This window comes from Narcine bancroftii, chromosome 4 (assembly GCF_036971445.1).
Source record: "Narcine bancroftii isolate sNarBan1 chromosome 4, sNarBan1.hap1, whole genome shotgun sequence".
NCBI lineage: Eukaryota > Metazoa > Chordata > Chondrichthyes > Torpediniformes > Narcinidae > Narcine > Narcine bancroftii.
The window spans coordinates 308,933,632-308,957,647 of record NC_091472.1 but is presented as its reverse complement, the minus strand read 5'-3'; the positions used below and the strand labels follow the sequence as shown (position 1 = coordinate 308,957,647).

General features: G+C 47.2%; 1 protein-coding gene across 1 annotated transcript in view; it reads left to right on the top strand.

Annotated features, from left to right (window-relative positions):
* cerkl (CERK like autophagy regulator) overlaps positions 1 to 24,016 on the top strand; it is a 171,551-nt gene that overhangs the window by 131,226 nt on the left and 16,309 nt on the right. Inside the window, exon 7 of the mRNA XM_069936236.1 lies at positions 21,990 to 22,064. Within this exon, the coding sequence (XP_069792337.1) occupies positions 21,990 to 22,064 (75 nt within the window). The remainder of the gene's footprint in view (positions 1 to 21,989; positions 22,065 to 24,016) is intronic.

The following is a 24,016-nucleotide window of genomic DNA, read 5'->3' as shown; positions in this document are numbered from 1 at the left end:
TATCGCCATTTTGCTCTTCTAATTTTCTTAACTGTACACCAGCATTCTTTATACTCAAGAGACTTGGTTGATTCCAAACTTGTGCTTTTTTCTGACCAAACCCTCAATATCTTTTGTCAGCCTGGATTCCCCAATTTTGCCAGACTTGCTCTCCACTCTTGCAGGAATGTACTAGAGCCCTAAAGTCTTGTAATCTCACTTTTAAAAACCTCTCACTTATCTGGCATCTCCTTACCTGCTTAAAAGCCTCTCCCAATGAACCTTTGGAAGTTCTAATGTCATCCAAATTTTAGTTGTGCCCATGAAGAGAGAATATGTTCTAGTTATGATTCCACACATCTTTATAACACTGACCACATTCATTCTATGTTTAGGGTAAAAAGCAGTGGAATAAGGCAAAGTCAAACTTTTATTGAGCTAGTACAGATATGTTCCACTAGAATCTTCAATTCATCCTCGTGACTATTAGAATCTTTTAAATCAGGTTAACATGGTGTTCATAATTGACCAGAAAAAAGGTACATGCTCGAGCAATGGCAAAATTTAGATACTGTCAGCAATACACTAAATAACTGTAATGTACACTTCAAATGACAGTATAATATTTTACTCCCTCTCTAGTAACTAACTTTATTCCATTATTTCCCGAAGCACAATTTTTAGAGTTCAGTAGTGCAATGATAGCAGTAAGACTCAAAACATAACCCTCCAATCCCCTCACATCCTTACCTCTTCTTAAATGGCAAAATTGACCCTGCTGCAACCACCTCTTCCGGAAAGTCATTCCACTCAGCCGCCACGCTCTGAGTGAAGAAGCTTCCTCTCATGTTACTTCTAAAGTTTTGCCCCCAACCCTTAACTTATGACCCCTCGTTCCAATCTCTTCTACCCTCAAGTGGAAGAGCCTATTCACATCTATCTGTTCCCCTCATAATTTTATCTACCTCTATCAAATCCCCCCCCCAACTTTCTACACTCCAATGAATAAAGACCCAGTCGATTCAATCTTTCTCCATATTCTAGATACCACCATTCCCTTCCTTCTTTCAGAAACATTTTAGTTAACATTGTTTAGTTAATAGTAATTTGATCTTTACTATATATAATAATTGAGATAAACAGATAAAGTGTATCATATATTTGGCTTGGATGACTCTTTGAAAAGAAACTGTTTTTGAGATCTGCAATAGTTTGCTTTTGTTGTCACAAAGATGTGAAGGGGAAATAATTAAACACCCTTTAAGCTGACTCCGTATTAAAAGGGTTCTAAAACAGTGCACAGAAACCCAGCATGTGGATGTGTTTCTTAGGATATACAGGTCGAGTTCCCCTTATATGAAATGCATGGGACCAGAAAGTTTCAGATTTTGGATTTTTTCAGATTTTATTCATGTTTAGGGTAACTAAGTCGCACAGTGTCATCACCAGAATACCTGTATCATCTGTTAAGCAACAAACAATGACAGGCTTTCAGTCTCCACCTACGATGCTGTGTTTTGATCAAAAGGTTACAGTACACTTTTTTTCAATGCAATAATGTTGCATTTTAAGTGGAGATTTCACATGAAAATAAATGTTTTGTACTTGCCAACAAAACACTTGACAGTGGTGACGCTGGTTGGTAACAAACTGGCGTCAACAGAGCAGTGAGTCAGAGCCCCACATGGGCAAGTGAGGTCAGGTGTGGAATTTTCCACTTGTGGCTCAAAAAGTTTTGGATTTTCGGTTGAGAGGTACTCGACCTTTAGATGCTTCAAAGTTTAGTTAAAAATAACTTATTGTCTTACCGATTGTTCCCGAGAAAAAAAATAATTGCCGAATGATGTCTTCTAGTTTTAACATTATGAACACAATCAAGGATAAGCTGCTAATTTGTTAACATAGTTTTCTGAAGAATTTCAGATATGCTTGAGTAGAAAGTCATCACATTACATTTATCAGTTTGAGTGGGGGAGCCATTAACAGCAAGCGTCAAGTTAATTTTTCTGCAGAAATGCTTGCATTTTCCAAGGACGATTTGTTTTATACGATTTTGGCTTGATATAACCATTAGCCATGCCTTACCTGGACTATTTAAACCTTTATCTTCAGTTTAATCCTGCTATAGTTTGAGATGCAAAAATTGCCTCGAAGTTACAGAAAAGGAATGGGGCCATATTTGCTCTTTCATTTTGGGTACCAACCAAATTGGTACCTTCTGTGTGAATTTTTTCCATTAATATTCTTATTATTTTACCAGCACTCACTTTAATGCACTGAGAATGTTAAAGGTGCCTTGGGTAGAAAATGCTCTAGTTTCATGCCTGTGCAAGCTGTTCACTCTCAGTTGCTCAGTCTCATTTGAGGCCTCTAGAGAATTGCGAGAACTAGGAAACTGACAAGTTTCTGCATAGGTCATTTCATTAGAACACAGAATATCTGATTAGCAGATGAGGCACACCGCCGTTTTAGGTTCTGAAATGCCTACTTCCTCCATACAAGCTGTCAGCCAGTATGGGAAGCTACAAATTCTGGTACCCATATTGAATGAAGGAATTAGTTGTTTGTGTGTTCATACTGTTATGGAATTATGTTGTTAGCCATCATTATTTTTAGTAAAGGGACTTTATGCATTGGATAGAGGACACTTACACAAGACACTTATACACAGAGACGTTGAATCTGATATGGACAGCTGAGGCAGAGCAATAAAACCTAGAGTGATTGTCCATTGAAATATTGAAGACAATGAATGATTACTCAAAGGGATTGCTAATTCGGAGAAGTAAGCAATTCTCCTGGAACCTGGAAGAATAAAGTTGTCTTGGGTAAACTTGTACCTCTCACTTTGTTCGTTTTAGATTGGTCACAGTGTTTGCGCTACCGAAAGAAAATAGACACACACACCGAGAGCAGTTCAGATTATACAAATGTTTATTACAAATTCAAAAGCTGATTTCACACTACATTATGCAAGCCCTTCCCAACTATACTTATCAACGCTTGGACTGGTCCCAACTGCCGAAGCGAGGCAACGACTGCACACTTGTAGGTTGTCAGGCAGCTTCTACACCTCCCCTGACCGGGACATTGGTTGGACTCCAGAAGTTCTTCTTCTTCTTGCTGAGAGATGTTGCCACCTCTAGGAGAGTCTCAAACTTCAGCTTATATTACCCAAAAACTGCACAGCAAGAAAGATAAGCAAGCAAGCTAGCGTGCTAGGCAACTAACGAATAACATAATTTTCAGCTTATCACTTTGAATACAATGGTTTATTTTGCATCAAGACTAGGCCTCTGACAGTCTGTGACCAAAACAAGCAGGAAGATTAAATGTTCTTGGTACACAGATGTCCTTTCTTCAGATAACAGCGTCTCTGGCCCCTCGGTGGAATTTAGCTCATGTCTGCTGATTCTAAAACACAAGCAGGTTCTCAGCCCTGCAGAACCCAGAGCTGCAAGTTTAAAAAAAAAACAGGTTCTCAGCCCTGAAGAACCAAGAGCTGCAAATTAAGAAAAAACAGGTTAGAATCTTCCATTACAAAAGATTACGAGGAAAACACCTGTGTGCACACCAGCCATTCTGCTCATTGGTCTGAGCAGACCGCCTGGAAACATTTCCTCAAACTTTGGGAAGAGAAGGACTTCAAACAGAAGTCACCAGTGATGTCATGTGATTATGATAGCAGGAAGACATCTTTAATATTACACCAGTTTCATCTGGTCAAAAATGCAGCAGCCTTCAGTGAGAGAGGTACTGTAGTGTTGAGTTCTCCTTGTCATGGGAAATACACAGAATGAGTGATTTAGAAGAGAAAGAGCCACTTCACTGTCTCTTTTGTCAAAAGAGGGCAGTTCTATTCTATCCATTTTTAAATGGTCACTTCATGTAACCCTTGCCTGGGCTTGTGAACTCATTGTGTAAGATACAAGTTCCATAACCCCCAAGCAAGAGAGGGGGATTTGTGGAAAGTCATTCATATGAAGAAACTTTTCTCTGAGAAAAACTCTGCAACAAATCATGAGTTTTGATGGGTGTGACACCAGGCCATCAGACTTGCTTCATAATTATTTTTGAAGAATAGTAAAGATTCTGTGTTTCAACATAAAAGATTCTGAGAGTGAACTGTAAAAATCGACTTCTCACAATTGTGCCTAAAGTGTAAGGCAGTGGTTCTCAACCCTTTTCTTTCCACTTACACACCACTTTAAATCATCCCTCTGCCATCCATGCTCTGTGATTAGTAAGGGATTGATTAAGGTGGGGCGCGAGTGGGAAGGGAAGATTGAGAATCACAGCTCTAGACCCAATTGTTACTGAAATATTTGGCTTGAGAAAAATTGTCATTGGCTCATTTCCCTTGGAGCTCTGAAACCGTGTACATAACGAGTCAATGAGGGACGATTAAAACAGTCGTTTTCAACCATTTTCTTTCCACTTACCACTTTAAATCATCCCTATGCCATCCATGCTCTGTGATTAGTAAGGGATTGATTAAGGTGGGGCGCGAGTGGGATGGGAAGATTGAGAATCACTGCTCTAGACCCAATTGTTACTGAAATATTTGGCTTGAGAAAAATTGTCATTGGCTCATTTCCTTTGCAGCTCTGAAACCGTGCACATAACGAGTCAATGAGGGACGATTAAAACAGTCGTTTTCAACCATTTTCTTTCCGCTTACCACTTTAAATCATCCCTATGCCATCCATGCTCTGTGATGAGTAAGGGATTGATTAAGGTGGGGCGCGAGTGGGAAGGGAAGATTGAGAATCACTGCTCTAGACCCAATTGTTACTGAAATATTTGGCTTGAGAAAAATTGTCATTGGCCCATTTCGTTTGGAGCTCTGAAACCGTGGACATAATGAGTCAATGAGGGACAATTAAAACTGGTTTTCAACCATTTTCTTTCCACCCACATCCCACCTTAAACAATCCCTTATGAATCACTGAGCACCTATGGCATAGGGAATACTTAAAAGTGGTATGTGAGTGGAAAGAAAAAGGTTGAAAACTCATTCACTTTTTTTTTGAAAATACAATTGTCTTGGTGAACTTCTTTTGCTGCTGGTCTATGTCGTAACAATACCAGTGTTTTCCAGATTTTAGTTATCTTCTTAATGCATTCTCACTATTACAAAAATCGATCAGGATCCTTGATTAATGTAGGACATATCTGATTTTTTTTTTCTGTTGATGTAAAACAAGAGATTTGAGAAATTTTGTGGATTGTCCTGGTGTTTTGATTGCCCGAAGATTTTAATGGGAAAATCTAAACTGGAACGAGCAACAGAATGGTTAGAATCCCACGTAGTTAATGAAATTTTTTGAAGATTCACTCAAATAATATCATAAGATTCAAAAGCATAATAACCTTGACTTCATTCATTCAATAACAAGATAGAAATATCTGGTTCATAATCATCATTTTGTCTGTGGGTGCAGGTGTGTGCACATGTTCATGCTGGTGGATAGATGCACGTCCATGCTAATGTTGTCAACATTGTATTACCTGTAATAAATGAAAGTACTAAAATACAGATACGCGCTGCTTAATGTTTGTTGGGGCAACATCCAACTGTGTATATGTTCGGAGAAGACGAACAGGTGCAGGAGGTTCAATGATGAGGGGTTTTAGCCAAATTCTTTGCAGATGATAACAGCTTACTGAAGAGATGAACCCAAACACCGAACGCTTTTCACTGATAAAGAGGAATGCTCATGCAGCGTTTACTACATATAAAGACATTTGTGAAGAAAATAAAAGCAAACCAGGCAAACAACACTGGACATGTTCCTGAAGAAGCCAACACCTCCCCACAAAGAACTTCGGGTCTTTCAGGCATGACAGAGTGACAGTTCATCAATGGAGGTTATTTAACCTGAGCCTCTTCCAGTGGAACAATATGAAGAAGTGGAGAACAGTCAAGTCAACTTTATTTATCATTCATTACCATGCTTGCACAGTAGGACAAGATAGCGTTTCTCCAGGACCACGGAGCATATTTTCATAGGTATATGTTAGGAAAGCAGTTAACACATTAAAATATTAAGATATTGAGATGATACACTATCCACATCTGTACTGGGAGTTCAGGAGCCTGATGGCTTGGTGAAAAAAAGTTGTTTCCCCCTCTGGACATGTGCTTCGGTAGCAGAAGGGAGAAGGCAGATGGCAGAAGGGAGAAAAGTTTACTTGCGGGATGTGTGGAGTCTTTCACAATGTTCATTGCTTTCTCCCTGCATCAAGTGTAGTAGATGTCCTCCATGCTAGGAAGAGGTTCCCTAATGGTCTTTTCCACTGACTTCACTATCCTCTGCAGGGTTTTGCCTTCCAAGGTGGTATAGCTTCCAAACCAGGCAGTGATACAGTTGCACAGAATGCTCTCAAAACATTCTCTGTAGAATGTAGTTAGAATGGAAGGTAGGAGTTGAACTTTCCTCAGCCTTCACAGGAAGTAGAGGCACTGCTGGGGTTTCTTGGCTATGGAGCTGGTGTTAAGGGACCAGATGAGGTTCTACACCAGGTGTACTCCAAGAAACTTGATAGTCTTGACGACCTCAGAGGTCAGTGGAGCATGATCTCCCTGGGCCCTCCAGTAGTTGACAGTCATCTCTTTTTTTTAACATTCAGATACAGGTTGTTTGCTCCACACCAGTTTGTTAGTGTCTGTACATCATCTCTGTCTGGTGCCTCCTTGGTCTTACTGGTAATGGCCCACCATTGTCGTGTCGTCAGCAAACTTGATGATGTGGTTCGAACTGTGTTTGGCTGCACAATCATGGGTCAGCAGTGTGAATAGCAGTGGATCGCAGGCCTAGAGGGCCCCCATGTTCAGCGTGATAGTCTTGGAGGTGCTATTTCCGATCCAGACTGCCTCCCTGTCAGGAAGTCGAGAATCCAATTACAGAGAGAGGTGTTTAGACCCAGCAGGTCCAACTTCCCTATCAGGAAGTTGAATGCTCAACTGAAGTCAATACACAGCATTCAAACATATGATCCCTGACTTTCCAGGTGGGTGAGGGCGAGATGAAGGGCAGTGGCTGGATCTACATGCAAACTGCAGAGGGTCCAGTGGGGGGGGGGGGGGGGGGGTGTGGCAGCAGCTGCTTGACGATGCAACAGGACGGTAATCGTTGAGGCAGAACACATAACTTCCTTGACACAGGGAAGCATCATGCAGGGACCACCATGCAGCTCAGGGAGATGTTATTGATGTCGGTGAGAACATGTAAGCTAGCTGAGTGCACAACCCCTGAACACTCTACTGGGAATGCTATCTGGTGCAGCATCTTTCCTTGGGTTGGTTTGGTCTAGTTCTCTCTTAACATCAGCCACTGTAAGAAACGGCTCCTGATTGTTTGGAGGAAGGGTGGTCTTCTCTGCTGCCACATCATTTTTCACCTCAAACCCGCTTAGAAGTTGTTCAGTTCATCTGGGAGGGAGGCATCACTAGCACATCCAGATGGAGTATCTTGTGGTTGGTGATACCTTGGATCCCCTTCCATCCAATGAGATCAGGGGTCAAGGTCTTGGGTCGGAACCCTTATTAGGGAATCTCCTGGGAGGGGTCAGAGGGAAGGAAGGGGTGGTCCAAGCCAGTACATACAGTTATTCTTCTTTGGCTTGGCTTCGCGGACGAAGATTTATGGAGGGGGTAAAAAGTCCACGTCAGCTGCAGGCTCGTTTGTGGCTGACCAGTCCGATGCGGGACAGGCAGACACGATTGCAGCGGTTGCAAGGGAAAATTGGTTGGTTGGGGTTGGGTGTTGGGTTTTTCCTCCTTTGCCTTTTGTCAGTGAGGTGGGCTCTGCGGTCTTCTTCAAAGGAGGCTGCTGCCCGCCAAACTGTGAGGCGCCAAGATGCACGGTTTGAGGCGTTATCAGCCCACTGGCGGTGGTCAATGTGGCAGGCACCAAGAGATTTCTTTAGGCAGTCCTTGTACCTTTTCTTTGGTGCACCTCTGTCACGGTGGCCAGTGGAGAGCTCGCCATATAATACGATCTTGGGAAGGCGATGGTCCTCCATTCTGGAGACGTGACCCATCCAGCGCAGCTGGATCTTCAGCAGTTATTACAGTGGTGTAATACCTCATACCACCATAATAGGCTCAGAAAGTGTTTATCTAAAAGTTTAAAAAGTGAAAAAAAATTAAAACAGTTTAATTTAATATAAGTTCAGCATCCCATATAGCTTTGCTAAGTATATACAGTAATATGGTGTTCACACATCGTCCACATCGCATAACGTCCAATTTCACAGAATGTATTGTGGATATTAAGTGGCGCAAACATGTAAATATATAATAATGATCTGTTGGTTACACATTCCTGCAAATGTAACCAATAAACTCTAAAGATAACACACAAAGCCACCCTCTTTACACATAGCTCCGCAAGCTACCTTTTTCTATTCTTTAGGTACTTAACAAATCCCCTTTTCCCTCAATGCCTATTCTAACATATTTCTCAGACTCACACCATTCAATCTAAATTGTTTTTCTTGTTCTTTCTACCATGCTTCCTGCACTTCTTTGCAACAATTTTGTCAATGACTGCCCAGAAATCCAAACTGATTATGGCCATTTGTCTCCTTGCACAAAAACCAACTGCTGGATGAACTCAGTAGGTTCTGTAGGAGGGAAGGAATTGTTAATGTTTTGAGTTGAGACCCCCATGTGATAGTACAGATTCTATCACCAATGTGTATATGTACAGATTATAATGTAGGATGACTGTGATTGGCTGAGAGTGTAGCCCCCCCCTACTGGCAGGTCTTAAAGGATTGCTCCTAGCCAGACCAGGTCATTCTGGACTGGTCAACCTACATGTGATACGCTCTAGTCTTCTAGTTAATAAAAGCCTTGGTTTGGATCAACAAGTCTTTGGTTCTTTCAACGCGCTCTACAATTTTATTAACTAAAAAGGTTTCGAAGGGATGGAGTGTATGCTACGGCTGGAATGCCTCGACATCGGCCCACAATCAGCTACAGCCTCGAATGACTTTAAGCACTGGGTGAGATGCTTCCAGACATATACAGCTCTCTGACCCTGCCGTGATAGAGGACAGCTGTCGATTACTAATATTGATGACTATGGTGTCCCCGAGAATCTACCAGAGCATCCAGAATGTGACCACTTACGCCGCAGCCATGAAGGTGCTGAAAGGGCTCTACGAGCGTCCAGTGAACAGGATCTATGCTCAGTGCAAACTTGCTACAAAGAGGCAGTAGCCCAGTGAGTCCTGTAGAGCTTATATTCAGGCACTAAGGGCAATGGGGAGGGACTGTGCCTGCACAGACAGAACTGCTGCGGAGACCACAGACTATCTCATTCGGGATGCCTCTGTGGCCAGGGTTCGATCAAATGAGGTGAGGCAGAGCCTGCTAGAGCATGGGAAAGAAAACCTAGAAGATCATGGTGGCGTGTCACCACTGAACCCACCACTGCCATCTCCGCCTCAGCTGCCGACCAGGGTTACGCCACACCCGCCGCCGCTACCGATGATCCGGATCACAGAGACAATGGAGGCTGCAGTCTTAAGTATGGACGTGTACACTCGGGGCTGGACCCCACACTCTGATGTGAATAGGATGCCCTCCATCTACCCTACTACTCCCCTGGCACACTGACGGCCTGTCGGCTGCAGCTACACTGCTTGATGCAACCCCAAAGTGTTATTTCTGCGGGAGGAATAAGCACAGCAGGTCCCAGTGCCCGGCGAGAAAAGCCAGGTGCCAGAAGTGCCTTAAAAAGGCCACTTTGCTGTAGTCTGTCGATCCAAAATGGCCACCGTCAAACACAGTGCCTCATGTGAAGCCCAATCGCCACCCTCCCATTCAAACACTTCTTCCTCAGAGCTCGTCCAATGAGAGGACTGCCGCGCAGCAGCGCCTGATGTCACGGGGCAGATGCCGAGCGTGGAAGGTACAACCCACCCTCGCTGCAATGACGTCCACCCTCCCTCACGAAGCAACGTCCAATCAAGCCCTAGCCTCAACCTCAACGGCTGATGCTGACCAGGGACCCACTGCCGTCACCACCACTGAACCCACCACTGCCATCTCCGCCTCAGCTGCCGACCAGGGACCCGCCGCCGCTGCCGAATAGGGTCACGCCACACCCGCCGCCGATACCGACTAGGGACCCTCCACCACCGAGGCAGCTTACCAGGTTCCTGCAGCTGCGACCTATGCTACCGACCTGGTACCCACCGACGCTGCCGACCGGGGACACGCCACCATGACCGACGCTACCGGCTCGGTACCCATTGACGCTGCCGACCGAGGACCCAACGCTACCGACCTGGTAACCACTGCTGACGTCCGCCCGACTGACCGTCCCACCGCCGACAGCAAGCAGCGACCCCCAACACTTACCGTTGGCTGGTCGACATCCCCAGCAGGCTGCAGGCAGCAAAACCAACTCCTCGACCCTGTCTCTTCAGGCCCAGCTGTTTGCATGACGTCATCACACACACATTGCATGACGTCTTAACGTAGGACTCCACTGTCCCCATTACAAGTCTCTGCATCATTAACCCTCGACCAGGACTTCCCCCAGCCCCTCACAAAAGCAATGGAACTGATTAAAGTGCATGGACACTATACTAATTGCTTATTTGACTTGGGGTCAACTGACAGTTTTATCCGCCCAGACCTGGCCCACTGTTGTGGACTGGCTATTCTCCCCACTGCACAGAGAATTTCATTGGCGACCAGATCGCACTCGACTGGGGTAAAGAGGTTTTGCTTGGCGACCCTGAAAGTTCAGGGCATCACGTTTCACAGACTTCAAACTATTAGTCCTTCCCTAATTGTGTGCGTAATTTCCACCATTGACTTACGTTCGGCCTATCATCAGCTCCCAATCTGCCGAAAAGACCGACCTTTCACGGCCTTCGAAGCAAATGGGCGGCTGTATCAATTCCTCAGGGTACCCTTTGGGGTCACAAATGGCGTTGCAGTCTTCCAGCGGGAAATGGACTGGATGGTGGACCAGAATGGGCTGACTGCTACTTTCCTGTATCTAGACAATGTCACTATCTGCGACCATGACACGGAGGATCATGATGCCAACCTTGAGAAATTTTTTCAGACTGCAACTCGGCTTAACTTGACCTACAATTTCGACAAATGTGTCTTCCGGACCACTTGGCTCACAATTCTGGGTTGTGTGGTGGAGAACGGGCTGGTCATGCTGGACCCTGACCGCATGCGTTCCCTCATGGACTTTCCCCACACCCAGAAGGCACTCAGACGCTGCCTGGGCTTTTTCACTTACTATGCCCAATGGGTTCCACACTAGGCTGACAAGGCACGGCCACTCATCAAGACCACCTCCTTCCCCCTGTCAACCGAAGCCAAAGCGGCCTTCTACCACATCAAATCGGACATCGCTGCTGCAACGCTGCACGCCATTGACGAGTCCATTCCGTTCCAAGTCGAGAGCGATGCGTCTGACTTTGCACTGGCAGCCACTTTGAACCAGGCCGGCTGGCCGGTAGCCTTCTTCTCCAGAACCCTCCAGGGTCCTGAGAGCTGGCACGCCTCTGTCGAGAAGGAGGCCCAGGCCATAGTCAAAGCAGTACGTCGTTGGAGACACTACCTCACTGGCAGGCACTTTACACTGCTGACCGACCAATGTGCGGTCTCCTTCATGTTTACCAATACCCAGTGAGGTAAGATCAAGAATGACAAAAATCGCCAGGTGGAGAATCGAGCTCTCCACCTTTAATTATGACATACTGTATCGGCCTGGTAAATTCAACGACCCACCAGATGCGCTCTCCAGAGGGACTTGCGCCAACATACAACTGGACAGGCTGCAGAGACTCCACGAGGAGCTCTGTCATCCAGGGGTCACTAGGTTCGTGCACTTTGTCAAGGCTCGCAATCTGCCCTACACAGTTGAGGAGATTCGCTCCATGACCCGGTGTGCGCTGAGAGCAAGCCCCACTTCTTTCGTCCGGAGAACACCCATGTTATTAAAGCCACCTACCCCTTTGAACATCTCAGCTTGGACTACCGTCGACCAACCGTAATACCTGCATCCTTACGGCCTTTGACGAGTACTCCCGCTTTCCGTTCACTGTGCTCTGCTCGGACATGACTGCCTCCTCAGTCATAGAGGCCCTGCACAGCATCTTCGTGTACCCCAGTTACATCCACAACGACAGGGAGTCCTCATTTATGAGCGCAGAGCTGCGGTAGTAACTTCTGGAGTGTGGTATTGCTTCAAGTAGGACCACCAGCTGCGACCATGACACGGAGGATCATGATGCCAACCTTGAGAATTTTTTTTACCCACGCGGTAATGTGCAAGTCGAAAGAGAGAATTCCACCGTCTGGAAAGCAGTTACGCTTGCCTTCCAATCCAAAGGTCTCCCCACCTTTCGCTGGCAGGACGTGCTCACTAATGCCCGACACTCCATCCGCTCCCTCCTATGCACTGCAACCATTGCCACCCCCCAGGAAAGGATGTTCTCTTTCCCAAGGAAATCGAATTGGGAACAACCATGGCTCACGGTTTCCGGGCCAGTCCTCCTATGACACCACGTCCGGTACTCAAAGAATGACCCCTTGGTTGACCAAGTGACTCTGCTCCATGCGAACTTCCATTATGCCTACGTTGAGTACCCAGGCGGGCAGGAGGACACAGTCTCGGTAAGGGATCTAGCCTAAGCTGGATCTGGTGCAGCAGCGCCTTTAACCCAACCTCCCTCAATTCCTTCTCCCCCAATTCATGTGCTTGAACAGAGGGACCAGCACCACCCCACCAGCTCAGGCCAGACTGTCGACAACGCTGTTGGGGAATTGAGCGAAGCAGTGGCTGCACCTTATGAGCCTGCCGGCAACACGACTCCAGCGACCCCAATCCTGGAACCACAGCAGTCATACCGAATGGTCAGGCCCCCTGACCGGTACAGCCCCTAACCTCCACCGGGCCCTTTCTTTTTCTTTTTTTTTACAGCCCTCCATCCAGCTCATGGTCAGTTCTCAAGGGGTGAATGTGATGGTACAGATTCTATCACCAATGTGTATATGTACAGATTGTAGTGTAGGATGACTGTGATTGGCTGAGAGCATAGCCACGCCTACTGGCAGGTCTTAAAGGGTTGCTCCTAGCCAGTCCAGGTCATTCTGGACTGGTTGACCTACATGTGATATGCTCGTCTTTTAGTTAATAAAATCCTTGGTTTGGATCAACAAGTCTTTGGTTCTTTCGATGCACTCTCTACCCCATCAGGACTCAAAACTGTTGATTCCTCTTTCACTCCATGTCATACTCAGTAAAATCCCCGTTATCCAGAATTCAAGCAACCGGCCAAAAAATTGTGGAAAATAAATAGGTAAAAAATATGAAAGTGTAGCGGCGGCTACACTGCGCCTGCCATAACACATGCAATCAGACGGGTTGAGCTCAGTGAGCAGGCTGTTGGGCTACACTGGAAGGCGCTGATGTTATCCGGGCGTCACGTGGTCCCCAAGTACGGATTTCTGAGCCCCGATCTGGAAGGAAGGGAAACCCCTGACGACGCCATTTTGGACGGCTGCCCCACTGCCTGGCTTACAAGTGGGGCCGGTTCGCCTGCCTTGTGGTGAGCCGCCACACAGCTCCCCCCCCCCAGATCCGGCGCCAATGTCCTTTTTTGCCAGGCAGCCTCAGTTCTTGGGCTTGGCAACGACTACGGGCTCAGTGGGATCGAGGTGCACTGCCTTTAGCCTGTCCATGGTAAACAGCTCATGCCTGCCGCCCAAGTGCAGCGTGAATGTCGAGCCGGAACGCTGTACAACCCTGTACGGTCCCTCATACGGTTGCTGCAGAGGTGCTGCGGTCGGGCCCCGCCGAATGAAAACGAACTCCGCGGAGAGCTGCTCGCCAGGAACGTGAGTCGGGCAGGTGTCATGCCTGGGTGGCAATGGGGGTTTGAAGGAGTCCAAGCTTGCCCTGAGGTGAGGAAGTAGTTCATGCATCAACCATTGGGGATTGTGAGGTACGTTGACGAACTCACCAGGTAGTGCCAGCAGCGCACCGTAGACCACCTCAGCTGATGACTCCTGCAGATCTTCCTTGGGAGTGGAGCGGATGCCCAGGGGCACCCAAGGCAGTTCGTCCGTCCAGGCGGGACCGGTGGGGCGGACCATGAGCGCCGACTTAAGGTGGCGGTGCAGACGTTCGACCAGTCCATTGGCCTGCGGGTGGTAGGCCGTGGTGCGGTGTAGCTGTATCCTCAACCTTTGGTGAGCTCTGCCCAGAGCGCAGATGTGAACTGGACACCCCGATCGCTGGTGAGGTGAGCCGGGACACCGAACCAGGCGACACAACCATGCAACAGAGCTCGGGAACAGGAGTCGGTGGAGGCATCCGGCATCGGGATTGCCTCGGGCCAGCGAATGGTGTGGTCCACCACCATAAACAGGTAACGGTTGCCCCAGGAAACGGGTAAGGGCCCGACGATGTCCACGTGAATGTGGCTGAACCATTCCTGGACATGCTCGAACACCTGTACGGAGGCCCTGGTGTGCCTTTGCACCTTGGACATCTGGCAATGGGTGCAAGTTCTAGCCCAGCCTACGATCTGCTTCCGCAGCCCATGCCATACGAACTGTTCTCCCACCATCCGGACCGTGGACCTGATGGACGGATGTGAAAGGTCGTGGATGTGATGGAAGACCTGCCTGCGCCACTGCTGGGGAACCACTGGTCACGCGGTGCACATGAAGATATCACACAGGATGGTGCCTTCACCGCTCGGAGTCAGGAGGTCTCGGAACCACAGGACCGTGATGGCGGTCTTGAAGGCCCTCGTCTCCTCATCAGAATTCTGGTCCTGGGCGAGCTGGTCGAAGTCTAGGTCAGACGTCAGCACGCAGATGGCCGGTCGCGAGAGTGCATTGGGAACAACATTGTCCTTCCCCGTCTTGTGCCGAATGTCTGTTGTAAACTCTGACACGAAGGAGAGGAGATGCTGTTGGCAGGCCGACCAGGGATCCTTTGCCATCGCGAGCGCCTGGGTGAGGGGTTTGTGGTCAGTGAAGATGGTAAAAGTCCTCCCCTCCAAAAAATAGAGGAAATGCCGCATCACCGGGTACATGCCCAGTATCTCGCAGTCGAAGGCACTATACTTGCGTTCTGGCGGGCGGTGAAGGTGGCCAAAGAATGCCAGTGACGCCAGCGGCTTCCAATGCCCATTCACCTGCTGCTCCAGGAGGGCACCGACGGCTGTGGCAGAGGCATCGACAGAGAATGCCATATGCAGGTCAGTGTGCAGGTGGGCGAGCATGGCAGCCTTCGCGAGGGAGTCCTTGGTGGCCTCGAATGTGCTGCAGGCTTTTGGGTTCCAAGCGAGCGTCTTGTGCTTGGCTGTGATGAGGGCAAACAGCGGCTGCATGACGCGCACAGCTCCTGGGATGAAGTGGTTGTAACAGTTGACCATACCTGCGAACTCCTGCAGCCCCTTGAGGCTGTTCGGGCGTGGGAACTCCCTAATGGCGGCAACCTTCACAGCGGTGGGCATGGCTCCTTCGGCCGTGATGTTATGGCCCAGGAAATGCATGGACTCTTTCCCGAACTGGCACTTGGCCAGGTTGATGGTAAGGCCAGTCGGCCAGTTGGGATTAAAGGGCACGTAGGTGGGCCTTGTATTGAGCCCGGTCCTTGCTGGTGACAAGGATGTCATCCAAATAAATAAAGACGAAATCCAAGTCCCTGCCCATAGAGTCCATGAGGCGCTTGAAGGTCTGAGTGGCGTTCTTGAGCCCAAACGGCATGCGCAGGAATTCGAATAGGCCAAAGGAGGTGATGATGGCCGTCTTGGGTATGTCCTCAGGGTGCACCGGGATCTGATGATATCCGCACACCAGGTCAACCTTGGAGAAGACCCTCGCACCGTGTAGGTTGGCTGTAAAGTCCTGGATATGAGGGATGGGGTAACAGTCAGGAACAGTTGCCTCGTTGAGCCGTCTATAGTCGGATGTCAGCTGCCGAAGGTTTTCAGGACCAGGTGGAGCGGCAAGGCCCACGGGCTGTTGGACTGCCGAATGATTCCCAGCTCCAGCACGTGCGAAAATTACTCCTTCGCTACCTGGAGCTTGTCAGGTAGGAGCTGGCGTGCCATGGTGTGATCCAGAGGGTCCTGGGTGGGGATGTGGTGGAACACCCCTTTGCACGGCGAGGCAGTGGATAACTGTGGCTTGAGGAGTGTCGGGAACTCGTCCATGATCTGCTGGAATGTCTCTGGGCATGCTGATCATGGCCATCTGCGGTTGCTCCGAGTGGAAGGCATCGAGGCTAATGGCCTGGAAGGTACGTGCGTCCACCAGGCGCCTACCTCAAATGTTCACCAGAAGCCCGTGTGTGAGGAGGAAGTCTGCACCCAGGATGGCAGTCGGGAGGGACGAGATGGTGAACCTCCACGTGAAATTCTGTTGGCTGATCTGGAAGTGGACTGTCTTGTCTTCATACGTCCGGATTGCCATTGCGTTGGCCGCACGGATGGGAGGTCCACGAGGTCGGTTCCTGGATTTGATGGCCGTGGCCGGTATGATGCTGATCTGGGCTCCAGTGTCAACGAGGGACCGCCGGCTACTGACTGAGTCCCACAGGTAGAGAAGGCTGTGTCCTTGGCCAGCCGCCGCAGCCATTAACAGCAGCTGGCCTGGTCGTTTCCCTGGAATGAGCAGGGCTGACGACACTTCCGAGCCTTGGCTCCCCAGCGCTGGTGGTAGAAGCAGAGACCTGAAGCGGATGCTGTCGCCTTGGTTATGCTCTTGGGGGCCTCTGCAGGGGTCGGGTGCTCTACCGCAGCGCTAGGGGCGGGCTTGGCGTGGCCATGCCTGTGCCTCGTGACCTGCTGGACCACTGACCCTTCCGAGAATCGTGCGAGCCATAGCTCTTGGGCCTTCTGGGCGACCTTCCTCGGGTCAGTGAAGCTCTCCTGAACCAGCAGCGGCTGGATGTCCCCAGGCATATGTTCGAGCAAGATGCGCTCGAAGAGTGGGAAGTTGGTGTCCTCACCCATGAGCGCGAGCATCTCGTCCATCAGTTCCATCGGGGACCTGTCCCCCAGGACGTCGAGATGTAGCACCCAAACGGCACGCTGGTGTCTGGATAGTCCGAGGGACCCGATAAGCACTCGCTTGATGGTCTCGTACTGTTCCTCAGTGGGTGGGTGCTGAACAACAGCACGCGTCTGGCGGTGACCTGGTCCAGGGCAGCGACCACATGGTAGAATTTGGTCATGTCGGACGAAATCTGGCGGAGGTGAAACTGGGCTTCCACGTAGACGAACCAGGTCTCCGGCTCCTGAACCCCGAATTCAGGCAGTTTCACAGCTATAGAGCTGATCCCAGGCTCGCTCTTGATGGGTTCAAAGACGTTTGAACCAGTCGGGGTCACCAATTGTAGCAGCGGCTACACTGCTCTTGCAATAACACACGCAACCAGACGGGTTGAGCTCAGTGAGCAGACTAGTTTATTGCAGGCTGGTAGGCTGCACTTATACTCCCAGCCCGGACCTGGCTGAGAACCGTGTTGGAGGGCACTGACGTCAGATAATGGGGATTTTTACTGTATACATGATACATTTCAATTTTTGTCTATCCTGAGGATTTCCAGGAGCCCCTAACAATAGGAGAAAGAGAAGCAAAAGTAATTACCTTCAGAGTCGCTAAGTGTCCTTGGATTCACCTCCAAGTCTCTGAAGTTGCACAAACTCCAGTTCAAACCATCGGCGACCCAAGCTCCAGTTCCAAATCTCTGATATGATCAGAAAGCCTTTATTGCCCAAGGCCCTTTGATAGCCCTTCTTATCCTCAACTCTCTGGAATCCTGGTTGTGATACCTGGTTCCCAAGAACCAGTCTCAAGCAGCCCATAGCCTATGTAGGGCCTTCAGCCGCTCAGCCCCTCGCTAGTCTACTGCCGTGGTCACCATCCTGTCGGGTCGTCCCTGTGCCTCTCCTTCTCAACGGCAGGTGTTCTCCCAGTCTCTGGAGCCCTGTGTCAGACAGCTGCTTCCCTGATGTCTTGAAACATTACACAGCTTTCCTATGCAAAACCAGAAAAGCCTGTGATTGTAGCTTGACCCCCCTCCCCCCCCCCACCCCCACATCTGCCCTCGAGTGCCTCATAGGCCAGGCTGTTGTTCAAAGACTTCAACTCAGCTTTCAAAACAATCACGACTCAGAAGCTGGTGGATAAACTGTCCTCGCTGTTAACAGCCTTCTCTGCAACTGGATTCTAGACCTCTTGACTGAAAGCACAGATGCCACCATTTTGGGGACAGACCCCACATCTGCAGGATTTTAAAGATATCAAATACATCGGCTCTTTTAACAAGCCATTTAAAGCCTCTACGGAGCTGTTGGCAAAAGGACCAGGCGGTTGGACCCTGCTGTGGCTCCACTCCCCACACTCCCAGATCTGCACCAGCAATAGTTTCACCAGCACTGCTTTTTTTATATGTCCGACTCATGCGGACACCCAAAGGCGATCAGAGGCTGCAACCTTGCACACTCCATGTGCACATGGTACATGGTCTTCTCCAGCCCACAGAAATGGCATGCATCTGAGAGATCTGTGTACTGACTTAACTTATTGTAGGGCATTGATCAATGCAGCCCCCTCCACCCCAGGTACCCAATGTACAAGGGCTGGATCCCTGCATAGAAGGACCACCACCAGGACATCCCTGACCGTCAGATGGTAAAACTGAGTATTAGAGTGTGTCTGGGTGGTGAACTAAGACGAGGAAGTTGAAGATGTGGAGCAGTAAACCCGTACAGGAATTTCCTTCCCACATCTCGGAGTGGCACGGTGACCATTGACAAGAGTCAATTCAGGTTATGTGGGGCAGGTTCCTGGGTGAGACTCTGGGACCTGGGACTAATGTGCATTTCTGTGTGAGTGGAGGTGAGCCCAGATGGAATCACTCCCCTCCCTCCCCCCCACTCCCACTGCGGCCGCCACTCCTCTGCTGAGGCAGGACTGCGGCGGGTTGTTCGCATGGCTGGGACACCCCAGCGGTGTGGTCTCATCTGGAGGCAACCATATTACAGACTTTCAGTAGTTCCTGATTGTAGCTGACCAATCACTGCAGAAACCACGTGTCCTCATGAAGACAGCAGCACTCTGTAGGGTCCTGAGGTGGAGACTTGTGTTCACATGCACACCTGCGACTGGCTGCTCTCCTCAACGGGAGACCCTGGGCTACCACAGAGACCCAGTGTTTCTTTTGCCCCGGAAGAAGTCCACCAATTCCCTCTGAATTCTTCTGGCAAAGGCATCAGCTGGAACCAAGGTAACCAAAGAGTACTACAACATGGGGGTTGATGACCACCACCCTGCCCCAGAGAACATCCTTCAGAAAGTGCTCCACTTCTTTACACACACAGGACTGCGGGTACTCTGTACCCCAGTATTTAGGTAATAGTAATCATTGTACTTAATATTGAACCTTCCTTCAATGTCCCCCTCTTGCACCAAATGAACAGCTGGCGTTTGAGAGGACGTGATTGAGGTGATATCTGATGGGAAAAGAGGTGAGGAAAGAAGGCCTCATTGGCCAAGACATTGGCCAGGAAGACCTGCTGTGTGCATCTAGCTGTAGAAAAAACAGGATGCCCCTGCTCTGGGTCCGGCTCGCCAACTTGTCAGAGCTCAGGAAGAACACAGCCTTCCTGAAACTCATCTCAGCAGCGAGAATGCCACCATCATAAATGAGCTCACCCATCTCCTCCGCACAGTCCTCGAGGGGCAAGTAGCATTTTGCCTCATGGTCAAAGGGCATCAGTCTGAAATGGCTCAAGCCCAGGAGTGCAGAAGCAACAGCTTGTCCATAGTTTCTTGGGTGTTCAGGTGTCACAGGAGTCCAATCCAGCATGGTGTCAAAACAACAGTCCAATACAGGCACTCCTCAACTTGTGTCTGTGTTCTGTTCTGACCGACCGGTCATATCTCAAACTGCACTGTATCTGTGTTGTCGTTTGTCAAATGCAAGTTGGCGGCCACCAAGGCCCGGCATTCACCAGTAAAGGTGCAATTTTGTTTTAAAAATTCATTCTTTTAATAAAAGATTTTGATTATAAATAAGGATGGCTTACATACAAAATAATATCTGCTGATTCTCCAGCTAAACAGTATCTCCAGATAAAGTCACAGAAAAGCTGGTGAACAGTGTTTCCAGATTGAAAGGAAAAGGTTTGGGGTTCTTGCAGTTGACTTGCTTCCTGCTGCATCAGCAGGTCCTGTCAATGCAATCATGAGTCCGCAACAGGCTGAGCACTAGGCCCTGAGGTGCGCCAGAGCTCAAAGTGATGGGACTTTGAGATTTTGCTACCAACTCAGACTGACTCTGGCCTTTTCAGTCAAGAGGTCTAGAATCCAGTTGCAGAGAAGGCTGTTAACAGCGAGGACAGTTTATCCACCAGCTTCTGAGTCGTGATTGTTTTGAAAGCCGAGTTGAAGTTTTTGAACAACAGCCTGGCTTATGAGATGGACGAGGTGGATGGAGGGTCAAGCTACAATCACAGGCTTTTCTGGTTTTGCATAGGAAAGCTGTGTAATGGTGGCAGCAAAAAAAAATAAGTAGAAAAGAGGAGATATCTCTTAACAGACATTGATATTTTGAATGTTACTGTGTAATCTGTTTCTGCTGCAAAGTTGCATTGAAGTGAATTAATTTACCTGTGCCCCATTATTATTTTCCTGTTTTCTGGTGCATTTCTGGTCGAAAATTTGATGCAAATGATGAAAGGAAAAACCAAGGTAACCTTTAGTAAATAGGCCTGTGGCCTTTGGGGATTGTTTTGTACCTGAAATGATTAAGCTTTTTAATGTTTAATGCCCTGTTCGATGGAGTTGATGCTTTGGTCTAAATTCAAGAGTTGAAATATTACAATTCATGAGATAACTGAACTAATAGATTGACATTACTATCTTTTAAATCAAAGTACAGTACATTCAAATAGTTTTGTTTTACTTAAAAATCAAAAAAGATACTTTCTCATTGATCTAGAGCAGTAGTTCCCAACCTTTTTTATGCCCCACACCCCTTAAAGTAATAATTTATTTAAGAATAAAGGTGAAGGTGACCAAAACACATTTGTATAATCAATTTTTAATAATATATAACAAAAATGAAACATATGGAAAAGAAAAACATATTACAACAAATTAAAAGTTTCATAAACCCTACAAAAAAATTAAATTTTCATCCATGCATGAAATTTCTTTAAAAAAAATTAAAGAACTAATGTTCAAATGTTCATAAGCCAATTTAAATTTAATGACTCTTTTGTTCCTGTTTATTGGTTAAGAGTTTTTCAAAACGTGGCACCTTGTTGCTGATAGCAGTCCACGTGTCTGCTGTGCACCCAAGCGATTTCTAGATTTTGTCTTGATTGACAAAAGAGCCCTAAATCCAGACTCGCAGAAGTATGTCGTCGCGAAGGGGATGAGCATGGTTAGTGCTTTTTCACAAAGTCTTGGAAACATGTCCATCGCTGAACACCAATATTGTTCCAAAGTTTTGCTTTCAAGAACACGATTATGCGCAGTTCAAGAAGATCTTCCTTCAGCTCTTCATCATCCGACATACTATCCAAATTGAAGGAGTATGGATTTATAAAAAAAACTGAAATGTTATCTAGCTCCCCTGGTTGGGAAACCCTGATCTAGAGACTTGAATTTGAGTTCCATTTATGGCATTTGGGGTAATTCAAATTCCAGCAATTAATTAAACCTGAAATTATAGCCCATTTCAGTCATGCATAACATCAAGAGAGATCTAGTTCTTTACCGTCCTTCAGCGAAAGAAGTCTGTGATCCACATTTGGTCTGACTGGCCAATTTAATTGACACTTGATTGGCTCCTCAATTCAAGAGAAGTTAAAGGCAAACATGCAAAAACTGTTTATATGTTGGTTCCTCTCCTTGAATTAAGAAGAAAGGGTGATTATGCAGATGAGAATTTATAACTTTTAACTATTTTTACATAAATGTTTTCCAGGTTCCACTAATATCTTGGCATTTTCTGTGCATGGACTTAAGCATCCAGGTACGGCGGCAATGCATATTATTATGGGTATGTATTTCTTTCTCTTTTATTGATTTAAGTCTTCATATGTTTACATTCAGAAACGCAGTCATTTAAGGAAGCATATTTCAAGTATCATTTAGTAGAGTAATTGGAATAAAATATTAGGATAATTCAATTAGTTCACTATTATGAGTTTTACACAGCCACTGCGTTCTGGGAAATTGTTCCCTTTTTTCCAGAACAAGTGCTGTGTAAATAATGTGCAACCAGAAAGGGGGTGCCATTCCTGTTCCAACTTATTCTCACCAAGGCTCCTTGTCATTTTTCCGGAATGTCTACAGTGTAAACCGCACAGCAGGCATTCTGGGACCAACTTGGGTCATGATGAGTATTGTGTACTGTAAATTTCTTTAGTGCTGCCTTCTCTCTCCTAGCGGCCCTCCATCCCGCTCTCTCCAGGCAGTCCACTGTCTGCTCTCTCCCGGCGGCCTGCTGTCCTGCTCTGCCACGGTGGTCTGTTGCCTGCTCGCTCCTGTGGCCCACTGTCCCACTCTGTCACAGCTCCACTGCCTGGTCTCTGTTGCTGTGGGCCACTAACCCTAACCATAACCCAACCCTACCCTGAAACCCCACACCTATCCCTAACCCTATCCCGAATCCCACAATACAAACAACAAACTTACCCCAGGACATATCAAAATGCACAAGTACTGGAAATGAAATAGGGCACTGATCCCACTAAGATCTAGAAACAGACACAGGGTAATGAAAGCATGGGCCAACCAAAAGTAGCAGTTTATAGTAACGCAGAACCTCAGAGAGGAGACCAGGGATGATTATCCTCTTGCCTGCATATTGTCACACTAATCTGAACCCTAGCCCTAGATTTGACACTGAGTAGACCAGATTGTGAGGGCAATCACAAAGCACAAAGATTTGACACTAGATCTGCCAGATTGTGAGCAAACTGGTCTGTAGGTTTGTCCTCAGTTTGAACAGTCTGAAGCCCACTATCCTTCTCCCTCACCGACAGCCCGCCACCAGCCCTCAATGATAGGTAGCGGTGATTGGTAAGGGATTACCTAAGGTGATATGTAAGTGGAAAGAAAAAGTTTGAAATCCACTTCTTTCAATCAGTACTTGGGAGTAGATTTTCCCATGCTCTTTTATAAATTGTGTGTATATGTTTTATTGATTGTGCATGTATTTTCCCACAGTCCTTTATACAAGTTTTATATGCTGATGCCAGCTCTTTGAAAGTTCAGAGTGAATCAGATCCTAGTCCACATGCCCTCAAAAATAATGAGCTAATTTTTTTTCTGTGTATTGCACAGTCAGTTTGTTTACATGTCTCTCCTTTGCAGATGTTATCTTTATTCTTGAGTACAGCTTACTGTTTCTAATAAGTAAAGATTTTGGCTAGACCGCTGGAAAAATAATCTCAGGGTCATATGTGATGTCATGTATGTACCCTGACAATACATTTGAATTTGAACTGGAACATGGGTGGTACATTCTAGATTAAAAAAAAACACTAGAAAAGCTTGCACTCTAGCTCTGCTGCCTGTTTAAGCTTTATGCTGGTTAACATGTCTGTCACTGGAGCAGTTTTATTTTTATTACCTCTTTAGTGACGTGAAGCAGTTCTTTTAAATGTCCCTTTAATTTTCTTTAGGAAAACACATTCCAGGCTTTTTTTTTCTCGGTTAACCTCATTTGAAGTCTAATTTTTCAAGCGCTACTCTAGAGAATCTCCTCTGTCCCGTCCTTGCAAAATGGTGGCACCCAGACCTGTACAGAATTCCAGCTCAGACTTAACGAATGATCTAAACAGGCTCTGTTTGGTGTGTGTCTGTCAATATATTAGTTCATTTTTGTTTGAGGAGATGTTCTGTGAAACATGGGATTTTGGCAATCAGTATCTCCATAAATCTTCGTCCGCGAAGCCAAGCCAAAGAGAAAGAAAATCTGGTTACTAAATGTTAATACTTATTTAC